We start from the raw sequence: 11,631 nt of genomic DNA on the forward strand, positions 1-11,631 counted from the left end.
TCATAAAAACAAAATTTGTTGAACTGGCTTTCAAGGTTTTTTTTTTTTTTTTTTGGTATTTTCATCATGGTTTTTTTGTTATATCTAGTTCATTGCAAGGTAATTTGATATTTTAATAAATATAAATACTATTAAAAATTCTCAACTTTAAAGGTAGTGTTGGAATCTCCCCGACAACCCCTTATTACTTGAGAGGCACGAGTATGGAATGAACCATATGTTTCGCGCCAACAATCTTTTTTTTGTTTTCATTTTTTTCTCTCTCTCCTTCTCAATTCTCACGCCAAGCCTTCCCATTTCTTGAAGTAATCCTTCAATTTTATTTTTATTTGGATTTGATGCATATTCTTTTAATTTTTATTTATTGTATCTAAAATAATCTATAAAATTGAAATTGTTTTTTGAATTCATCATTCTTCAATTTTTTTTCATTTATCATGTTTGATCTTTACTTTTTTAATTGCTCTTTTTTTATCATTTTCTTTATTTGTTTTGTTTTTCAATTTCATCACTTATTATACTACTTTTTTTAATTTGTACACCAAATTTAATTTTCATTCTTTTGATTGCTATATATATTTTTTATTGTTTTCTTAATTTTTGTTTTTTTCAATGTCATCCTTCATTGTTTTATTTCATTTGAATTTTATGTAAGATCTAGTCCTTGTTATTTTTTTTTTACTATTTGTTTTGTTTTTAAATTTTGAATGATTGGGGATTTTGCTTCATAATTCTTGTCATTTTTTTTTTCCTATAAACTTATCCTGATCTTATATCCCGAGTCACAAGTTAATTTAGTTAATCTTGGTTGACTTAGTTTTTTTTTTCTTCTCTAGATTTGTCTTTTATTGTTTAGTTTTCTTGGGAATTGACCTCTATTGTTTTTTTTTTTTTATGGAATTATTCCAAGCTCACAAGTGGACTACTAGTTTAGCATGCTAATTAACTATAGTCAAGTTTTTCAGTCATTTTTAAAAATTTTTTCAATTGATCATTTAACTTTTATTTTTTGGTAATTGAGTTTTAGATTTTTGTTCTTTTAAATGGTCATCTTGTTTTCATTGAATTTTTTTTGTTGTATTAAATAAAATTATTGAGACCTTTAAGAATAGAGAATATTGTTTTTTAATATTGTCAAGCTTTTTTTTATTGGTCATTGTTAAATTTTGATTTTTTTTAATTATTTTAATGTATTTTTAATAAAAAAATATTTATACCATATTACCAAACAAAATCAAAGAGTATGAATTGATCATGGTGATTTTTTTTTATTGTTAGTTAGCAAATGTGTCTCAACCAATTTTACTAAGTGTGTGTTTGGATGAGAGGTAATTTGTGTTGTTTTAGTAAAAAGTATATTTTTTTTAGCTTTTGAATGTATAGTTTGTATTTAAAAAGTGTTGTGTCTTTGAAAAAAAACTACAAGATGTCTAAGCTAAACATGCTCTAAATCTGAACACAATCAATGTCACAAGAAGTATAAAATTTTATAACTTATATAAAGAATAAATAAATAAAAATAATAAAATGGTAACTATAAAATTTTAATCAAGTTCAAGCCCCACAAATTATTATTTTTTTCTTTTCTTGGTTATAATTGGGTCAATGCTTAATTGACCGGGTTAAACAAATTTGTCAGATGATCGAGATTCCCATCAAGAAGACCCCTTCGAATTTAACAACACCAGCTTTGATTTCTGGGTTCTGCATATTGGTGTTATCATGCGTGATCTTTCTTTCTAAGTTTTACCTCATCTCCAAGCTGCCTATTTTGGCCCTTGGTGTCGTGACATTGTATAAATTGCCTTCTTTATTTTATTTAAGATTGCTTTTTATTCTTTTCTCCTTCTAATATCTTTCAGTTTTCGTACTCTATTTCATGATAGCCAGAATCAATTAATTTTATAAACTTTTAAGAATATTTAGCATCATTTTCCTTTTTTTTTTTTTTTTATTAATGATTATTATATAATACAAGTAGGCTTTATAACTTTTTTATGCAGGTTTTTTTTTTTTTTTTTTTCTGAAAGATGTGGTCAATCTTGAGCTATGCCTATTCGAGAGTGTTGTTGTGATTATTTTTTAAAAATGTTTTCACTTAGAAAAATATTAAAATAATATTTTTTTATTTTTTTAAAAAATTATTTTTGATATCAGCACATCAACATAATTTAAAAATATAAAAAATATTAATTTGAAACAAAGAAAAAAATAAAAAAATTAATTTTTTTTAAAAATATTTTTAAAATGTAAAAACAAATAGAACTTAATGTAAGATGGACCTCTTGATCCCCATCATAAAGAGTTTTATTTTACCCTGTAAATTCATCAATGTTACATTTTTATTTATCTAGTTTAGTTTAAAAGGCTCTCGGTTTTACTCTTCTAGTTTCAAATACCTTCCAGAGGTTATTTGGAATCTTTAAAAATTTAATTTAATTTAAAGAGTTAAATTAATTCTTGTATTTAAAATTATTTTAAGAGAATATTGATTTGAATTCCAATAAATTCGAATCATATAAAATAAATAAAAGCAAATTATATGTGAAATTCTTTAATCTATAACTACAGTAATTTCAAATAAAAAACCAATGGAAACTAACTATTATTTTACTTATTGGCGTAAAAAAGTAAACACCCCAACTTTCTTAGGCAGGCCAGTATTCCAGGACAACGATTTTTTAGATAGACATTGATGGTTTTTTATTGATCGAGAGCAGGGCGGTTGCCATTTGATGACAGCGTTCATATACGTGGTTTTATGCAGAGGTTTTTTTTCATTTTATTTTATTAATATAAATATTCAAACTAACAATATTAAAATTAATAATTATATAAATTTTTAATAAATTAAAAAAATTTAAAATCAAACCAATTAATCTATAATTCATTAAAAATTTAACGATTATGGCGCATCCATCGGATGTAGGGCAAAATAACCTGGCTTTTCACGTGTTTAAAATGTTAGTCTTTTTTATGTGAACAAGACTCGTTTAGATTTTTTTTTTAAAAGATAAAAATAATTTTTTGTTTTAAATTAAATTTTTTTATAATTTTGAATTTTTTAACATGTAAATATAAAAAATATATTTTTAAAAAAATATATTTTTTAAAAAAAATATTATTTTAATATATTTTTAAATAAAAACACTTAAAATAATTATTATTATTACAATTGTGGTTACTATCTCAAATTATACACAACGGTCATGAATTCCTCATACTTATGTGTTTAATGAGTTCAAAATCAAAATTTTTTTAGTAGGTGTTTGAGAGTATAATAATAGTTATTTTTTAAATTATTTTTTTTACTAAAAATACAATAAAATAATTTATATTTTTATGTTTTAAAAAATATTTTTAAGATTAACACATTAAAATAATTTAAAAACACCATAATAATATTAATTTGAAGTAAAGAAAAAATTAATTTTTTTTAAAAAATACTTTTAAAATACAAAAACAAACAGGTCTAAGTTTAGTTTTCAATGATAGTAGTTTCAAGTTTTTGTCCACTAACATTAAAATAAAAACACAATATTTTTATAATGGTACATCAAATTGAAAGCATAAGTTCATTACAGGGAGAACTTAATTACTATACAATTAATATTATATAAATTCAATAAAATAATTTATGGATTCTATTTTTACATTAACAAAACTAAATATTTTTTGAACAAAGAAAATGATTTTTGAATTAAGAGCAAGATAATAAATATTTTTAATTCAATTCAATTTTACTGGTATTTCAAACAATATAATTGAATTTAATTAATTTTATTTGAAATTGAATTGAATTAAATTCAATCCAGTATAATTTGGTTTTTGAATTCTTTTTAGGTTCCAAGTGTTTTTATGAGTTATCATATGCAAAAACTTGAGAGGAAAGAAAGAAACTAAAATAAAAATATGAATAAAAGTATTTTTTTTGTTTAATTTTTCAGTAATAAGGGACAAGATTGAAAATTTCAAAAAATTATATAAGTAAAATTAAGAAATCATAAATCACAGGGGGTACAAATGAAATGTCGATGAAAACACAAATATGAAAATTTATTTTACCCACTATTAGTCATTACACTAAACATAAATTTGAAGTGATCTTATGCACCGTTTTAAAGCTTCAATCTAATTCAGCTGGTTGATCTAGGATTGGATTGAGTTTTGATCAAAATATAAGGAAAATTGACCAGCATCACATGGTAAAAATTTGGTTGATTGGTAATTTGTTGAGTTGTTCAAAAAAATTAATTTTTTATTGTTTTTATTATTATTAATTTTTTTTAAAATTTATCATTTAACATTGAATTTATCATAAATTAAATTTTATAATTTATTTTGATTTACTTTTTATAAAGTTATTCTAATTTTATAACCTAAATAATGAGTTTGATATGTTAATTTAAGTTGATTAAGGTTTTTTTTTTGTTTTTTTTTAATTTTATTTTTTGATATTATATTGATTGAGAATTATGTTTTAAGTTTGTTTTGATTTGCTTTATATGGAGGCTATTATAGTCTTATAACTGGTATTATAATTTTATCAAATTAACTCGAGTTAATATAATACATTATCATTATTATACTATATAAAAAAAGAATGAGAGAAGCTTTTTAGAAGGGGAAAAAACTTGGAAGATGCATATGTTCTCATGCAATAGTCAGGAATTCATAACAATACCAAGCTGGAAAACCTTTAGTAATGTCTGGCTTATTTTTTTCTTAAATTTTTTTAATCGCAGCCTCATCTATTTCTCTTTTATTCATTTTATTCTTCTTTAAATGAAAAAAACAATAATTAATTGGAAAAAATAAAATGAAAGGCCCAAGTTTTAAACGAATTTTTTAAGTATATAAAATCTTGATATAATAATATCTTGGCTCGCTTTCTATCTTCCACTCTGCAGGTCGCAGCAACAGATAACAAAACCGAAGAAAAACCTCTCCATTTCTCTGTAATCTAATCTCTTGAAGAGATAATCCATGGCGATTGTGGCTTCATTGCCAACGCCAGGTCTCAACCTCTTCTCGTCGCTTCCACTAGGCAAGGACCCAACTGCTTCCTCTTCTCCTTCTCCTCCTCCTCCACCTCCCATTCCCATCCCCAAATACCCCCCTCCTCTCAAAAAATCCAAAAATTCTGCCAACCCTGCATTCAAAATCCCCCATCTTCGAACCAAGTACTACAAGCCCGTTAAAGATGGTGGTGGGGTCATCGCGTCAGACGGTGACCGCTCTGTCCTTGTTGGTGACTCCGGTGTATCCTATCTTCTCCCAGGGGCTCCATTCGAGTTCCAATTCAGCTACTCAGAGACTCCTAAAGTGAAGCCACTGGCCATCCGGGAGCCGGCTTTCTTGCCCTTTGCGCCACCAACAATGCCGCGACCTTGGACTGGCAAACCCCCCTTGAAAACCAGCAAGAAGAAGATTCCGGTTTTCGATTCGTTTAATCCGCCTCCAGCAGGTAAAAAAGGGGTCAAGTATGTGGAAATGCCCGGCCCTTACCCGTTCGGGAAGTTTCCAGAGGAAGGGAAATCCAGGGAGGAGATACTCGGGGAACCTTTGAAGACATGGGAGATTAAAATGCTTATTAAGCCTCATTTGTCTGATAATAGACAGGTTAATCTCGGTGAGTTTCTTTCTTAAAACATGATATTCATAGCATTTCTTTCTCTGTATTGCGTTTGGATTGATTGATTTGTATTGGTGGGCGGGCACCCAGGGAGGGATGGATTGACTCATAATATGTTGGAGTTAGTACACTCACATTGGAAGCGAAGGCGGGTTTGTAAAGTTCGTTGTAAGGGTGTTCCCACTGTAGATATGGATAATGTTTGCCGGCATTTGGAGGTACTTATGTTTTTTAGTGTCAGTGTTGTTATGCTATGTAATATCAGTTTAAGCATATTGCTATGAACTTTGCAAGTCATTAGTGCCTGATATTATGCATTTTGTTTTATTCTGATGCTAGGAAAAAACTGGAGGAAAGATCATCCACCGAGTTGGTGGCGTAGTTTATCTTTTTCGTGGCAGAAATTACAACTACCGAACTCGTCCGCAATACCCGGTAATGCTCTGGAAACCAGCTGCTCCGGTCTACCCAAAACTTATTCAAGAAGCTCCTGAAGGATTGACAAAAGCTGAAGCAGATGAATTTCGGAAGAAAGGGAAGAATCTTCTGCCGATATGTAAATTAGGTAAATAACCCATTTCATCTTTTATATTGGAATGTCCTAGCTAATTTGTTGCCCTTGTTATAAGTAATTAGTTTCTGAATGTGTAAAATGGCACTATAAATTTATTCTTGTTTGAAAGCAATGGTGCAATGATGACTATGGCACTCCACTTCCCATACATATATGAATTTTTGCCTTCTTAATGTAGGATTTTTAGAAGTAAAAGTTATTATTATGTTTTTTTTTTTTTATCAAAAAAAGTTATTATTATGTTACTTTCTCTTAGATTTTTTTTTTTTTTTTGTGTTCTGATTTCTCTTCTGAGGCATATGGTTTTCTCAAGATACCCTACATTTGCAGATACCTCATAAACACTTAACTTTTTCTGTTGTGAGGAGTATACTAATATGCATGCACCTTTTATAGACAAAGTTGATGTGTCCATCACTGAAACTCAATACCACCTCCCTTCCTCCTACAATTTTTTTTTTCACTCGCAAGTAGTTGTTACAAATATCTTACTTTGTTATGCAAATTGCAGCAAAAAATGGAGTGTACATTACATTGGTAAGAGATGTTAGGACTGCTTTTGAAGGAAGTCCATTGGTGAAGGTTGACTGCAAAGGGATGGAACCTAGTGATTACAAGAAGTTGGGTGCTAAGCTTAAGGTAATCAATGAAAGCAAAAACATTGTTGCGTATAAAGTTAGGGACAAGATGTATGCACTGAAAAAAAAAGAAGATAAAAACTGGAAAGAGGACATTTACATGGAAACCTCCTGCAAACAAATCATATGTAAAGGGGAATCTAATATGAATCGTTGGCTGATTAATTTGGCTATGAATTAAAACAGGATCATATTTTCTTTGATATGCCTGTTTTCTTAGCTTTTCATTGGAAGCATCTCTTTCTGCTTTGAAAGAAAAAAGTTGCCAAGCATTAAAATCGTTGTGAACCATTGTGTGATAGCTGTGAAGTTTGTAAGATCATGTGATAGCCCTCAATAATTGAACCAAGTTTTGTGAATTACTTTGCAAAATTTCATAACGAGGACCTTTTATTTTCTTTTCTTTTTTTCAGTAGGATTAATATTCGGTCTTAACCTCATTGTTAGTCGTAGAGAATAGAACCTGTATGAAAGCTTCAGCCTACCCATGCCACTCATTTTGGCAAAGCAATGATTGTTCATGGGATAAAGATCTAAGCAAATTTAAAATGAGCAGAGCCCACCGATGACCTTGAATCAGGGTTGCAAAGCTGACAATCTTCTCATTGGTTGGAGTTGCTCATTGCATGAAAGCTTTTCCTCATCCATTATGCTTGTTTGTAGTTGATAAATTAGTGGCATGGAATTTGTTTTTCAAATCTTGTTGTTCTAATGGAGTTGGCAAACCTCTTAAAGACATGGACATGGTCATATGGATGTAGGGCACTTATTAGAGCATCAATGAATTTACAGCATGCTGTGCAAGTGTAGAAAAATATGTTGAATATTGAACATCGATTGCTCATGTTTGATTTCCTTACTCTTCAGCATGTCCTAGTTATTCTGGCCTCTGGATAATGTGGTTGAAGTTTCCTAAACCCGTTTCATCTCTTGACAGGATTTGGTCCCTTGTGTGCTGTTGTCTTTTGACGATGAGCAGATACTGATGTGGAGGGGACAGGACTGGAAATCAATGTATCCAGAAGCTAGACCTTCCATTTCATTTCCTGCTGAATTAGATATTGCAAGTGGTTCTGATGATTCAGGTATGTGTTAGAGAGGAGACTAGGAGTAGCCACATTGCATTTGCATGACTTTAGAAGACAACTATTGATATTGCCTATTAACTCGAACAAGGATACTAGACTTTGCAACAGTAATTTCTCAGCCTTAATCAATTTTTATTCTGATTCTAGGGTTTTGGAACATGTGATTTACATATTACAAAAAATAAAAAATAAAATCTTGTGGTGTTTTGATCTGTGGCTTCTCTCACATTTATGTGGATTTGAACAGGGAATTTTTTTTTTGGTCACCAAACGTTTTTTACTCAATTGCATCCTTGCATGTGCTGTTTATAGTGTTCCATGACTCAAGAATTTCTTCTCTTATCATATACTTAAGAATTTGGGTTTTTTTTTTTTTTTTCCAAATTTCAGAGCTTGATTATTTGCAAAACTTGATTGGATATGGTTTAAATTTGTAACAAAAGGACACAAATAAAAGAAAAGAGACCAACCTAACAACAAAAAAAAAACTAAAGAATTGTGGCTTCTCTCACAATTCACCGTGGATTTCAAAAGTGATATTTTTTGGTGTTTTGATAGTTGAGAGTTTCTTACCTTATTATATTCAATTTAAGGGTTTGTTTTTATAGATTTCAGAGCTTGATTATAGGCAAACTTCATTAGATATTATTTGAATTTATAGCATAAAGACATAATTAAAAGAAAAAAAACCAAACTAAACACAGTAAAACTTGCGTGGTCGATCTCAAATTTGCATAAAAATACGTTTTAGTCCATAGTCTACATTTAATTTTTTTTGGTTCCTTTAGTTTTAGGATTTTAAGTTTTGATCCAAAAATTTATTTTAGTTACATTTCAGTCTATGAGTTTGAGAGAGGAGAGGAAGAGTTATAGGAAAATGGTGGAGGATTGAGAAATTGTTGGTTGGCCACATTTTAGCATCTAAAAAGCCGTTCTTAGTGTCAATGGATTCTATTTGACAAGAGGAGTTTCATTCAAGTGTTTTTTTATCACTTATATTGCCAAAAGATAGATCGTGGCTCAAGAAATGTTTTTTATTCAGTTTTGTTTTGTTTTTTGATCGATTAGGCTGATTTGGGTAGGGTTGTTCATGGATATACTTGGGTCGGGTTTGGGTACATAATTCTTTTCAACCAAACGTCTGATATTTTACAAATTGTAAACTCAATTCATTCAAATTTTTTTTTTGGACCTGAGCAAGTTGAATATACAAGGTTGGGCTAAAGTTTTTGTGGACATTACAAATATCTATGACTTGGGCTTATATTGCTAATTCTAATGGGTCTGTATTTAGAGGCAGACGTACAACATAGACTCTAGGTGTCATGGTACCTCAATGTTAGGTCTAATTTTCATACTTTGTACTGTCGTAGTTACCTTCCCTTCCCCTCTAGCAAAGAGACATGTCATTTTTTTTACGTTAAAGAAGTCTAATAGGAAACCACTAACAAAAACTTTGGAACCAAAACATTTATAAATAAAATAAAAATAAATGTTGAATTCACAAACCATAGCAGATGACATTTTGTCTATTTTTTTTTTTTTTTTTTTTTTTAAAATAAAAAAATAAGTTGGACAATCATCCACCCTATCAAATAAAAAGAAGAAGGCAAAGCATATGGGCCTAACTTGCAGGCCAAGTGCTTGACCTTATTTTTTTGGCTTCCAATTCATCATTGCCATCTTAAATGTTTTTGTTTAAAAAAAAGAAATGCATATAATTTTTTATTTGTTTTATTAAAAATACACATCAACTTTTTGATTCACAATTAAATTTTTTCATGATGCTAGAAAACACATTAACAATGCTTGTCCATTCCTTTTTTTGCATTAAAAGTTAACTTTTAATCCTACCTGCAGCAGCGTAGCGCGAATAAGTTGGCTAGTTTAGACTAAAATTGGAAGCCTTAATCAACTTTCATCTTCCCAAGTAGTAGTTTTGGAACATGTGATTTGCATATTGACTGAAATTGGAAGCCTTGATTTTGACATGGTTCATGGTCCTATCTCACAGTGTAACTCTCAACTGATTCTGTTGGCTGTGCAATTGTTAGATAGGAGAACAAAATGCTGTAATGGTAGCTTTTCAGATAATTGGTACATGGAAGTTGGGACTTATCACAGCCATGTCTTAAGATAGTGAATCTCATGAACAGTAATTGAATGCTAGGATGATTTTAAGGTGTGCAATATCTAGGAAAATTCTTATGGCCATTAGAACTTGGTTAATTACAGGAAAAGCTCTGTCCCACTTGATCTGGCAGGCAATTGTTATTGAAAAATTCAAAAAGGTCCAAATCAATTGTTGTCAGAAAGCAGTTTCCTAGAAACTGCGTTCCTGAAAGCATCATATTATTGAGGGAGGAGGAGCCCACTTATGCAGTTTCTCTCCTCTTTTTGCAATCTGTTTTGTTCCCCGTTTTTACCCCTCCCCAGTTGCAAATAATGATCAGACGTGCATTTAATTATCGAGCAACCATAGAATTGGTTGACTACCCACAAACTGGTGGTGAACATTGGAATCTGGATTCACATGGTATTTTGTTTCTTCTCCACATTTTAGGAGGTCGTTTTCAACTTTTTTGTATCTTTGAAATGCGCCACAACAATGGATTGACGTTGTTGCTTGATAATCTGGCTAATTTGCCGTTGTCTATTTGTTCCCCTGAACTTAATGATAGTAATCCTACATGACTAGGAGCTAATTTCACAATGTTACAGCTCTAAATCTCCTTTTTGTTTATTTCACTGTTATTTTCAGGCAAGTCTGATGATGATTGTGATAACTCTGATGCCAAAATAGTGAGCTCAAGCCCTAAAATGATGCTCCTGTGGAAGCATGCACTTGAGTCAAACAAGGCAATTTTGCTAGATGAGATTGATCTTGGTCCTGATGCTCTTTTGACAAAAGTAGAGGAGTTTGAGGGTATTTCGCAGGCCACAGAACACTCCTACCCTGCATTAGTTATGTCTAGTGAAGATGGTAGCAGCAACTCAATCTCAACATTTGAAGATGATTCTCATAGTGAAATTTTTTCTGAAGATGACATGTATAGTGATGATGAATACTATGATAGCGAATCCTTTGAAGAGCTAGAAACCTCAGCTCCTCCGGGGTCATTATCCATTGATCTGATAGCAGAGAAGCTCGATAAAAAATGAAAATGGAACAAGTATCTGTCTGGTGTGCTTATCAACCTTTCTAGTTTCTTGCTCGCAAGGCAAATGCTAATGCATGGCTAGTGCTGTCCTCCTCCTCATCGGAATATCTCTCTTGTGTGTATTTGTAGCCTATCCTTTTTGCTCTTAATAAATGTTCCGCTGCCCCCGAATTTAAAGTTAAAAAAGAAGGAATATAAATTATTTATGATGAAGAATATTTATTAAACTATATAAAAAAAATGGAGTTCAATGCCAAAAAGGATTCTTATGGCTGTATTTATCTGTGGTTGTATTATTTCCACGAGAACAAGAAAAAAGAAAACGTGTCAAACTAGTACCTTCCCTTACCTACTCGTTCCCGGAGGTCCGGTGGCGGATCCGTCTACAATTAGAAGAGTAAATTATACATTAGTCCCTAAGCTTAGAAATTATTCAATATATCAAGGATTGCACTGCCCTTTCTCGCATGATACTGGGATTTATGAATATTTTTCATGATAAATCCTCTCATGAGTTGTAGGAGTTTTAAATAAA

The 11,631-nt window shown here is 30.5% G+C and overlaps 1 protein-coding gene across 1 annotated transcript; it reads left to right on the forward strand.

Annotated features, from left to right (window-relative positions):
* The first annotated feature begins 4,878 nt into the window (after nt 1–4,878).
* Nucleotides 4,879–11,195, forward strand: LOC118045450 (CRS2-associated factor 2, chloroplastic). Its single transcript, XM_035054092.2, has 6 exons — nt 4,879–5,632; nt 5,726–5,853; nt 5,975–6,200; nt 6,721–6,848; nt 7,785–7,932; nt 10,697–11,195. Exons 1-6 carry the CDS (start codon nt 4,987–4,989, stop codon nt 11,095–11,097), a joined length of 1,677 nt encoding a protein of 558 aa, XP_034909983.1. The 5' UTR covers nt 4,879–4,986; the 3' UTR covers nt 11,098–11,195.
* The last annotated feature ends 436 nt before the right edge of the window (nt 11,196–11,631 follow it).

The sequence above is a fragment of the Populus alba genome, chromosome 10 (assembly GCF_005239225.2).
Source record: "Populus alba chromosome 10, ASM523922v2, whole genome shotgun sequence".
NCBI classification, from domain to species: Eukaryota; Viridiplantae; Streptophyta; class Magnoliopsida; order Malpighiales; family Salicaceae; genus Populus; species Populus alba.

Bases quoted from the DNA above. Each gene is read 5' to 3' on its own strand.
- LOC118045450 (XM_035054092.2), top strand. From the start codon at position 4,987: ATGGCGATTGTGGCTTCATTGCCAACGCCAGGTCTCAACCTCTTCTCG. The intron at 5,633-5,725 runs GTGAGTTTCTTT...GCGGGCACCCAG, and splicing joins TAATAGACAGGTTAATCTCG to GGAGGGATGGATTGACTCAT. The intron at 6,201-6,720 runs GTAAATAACCCA...TGCAAATTGCAG, and splicing joins TCTGCCGATATGTAAATTAG to CAAAAAATGGAGTGTACATT.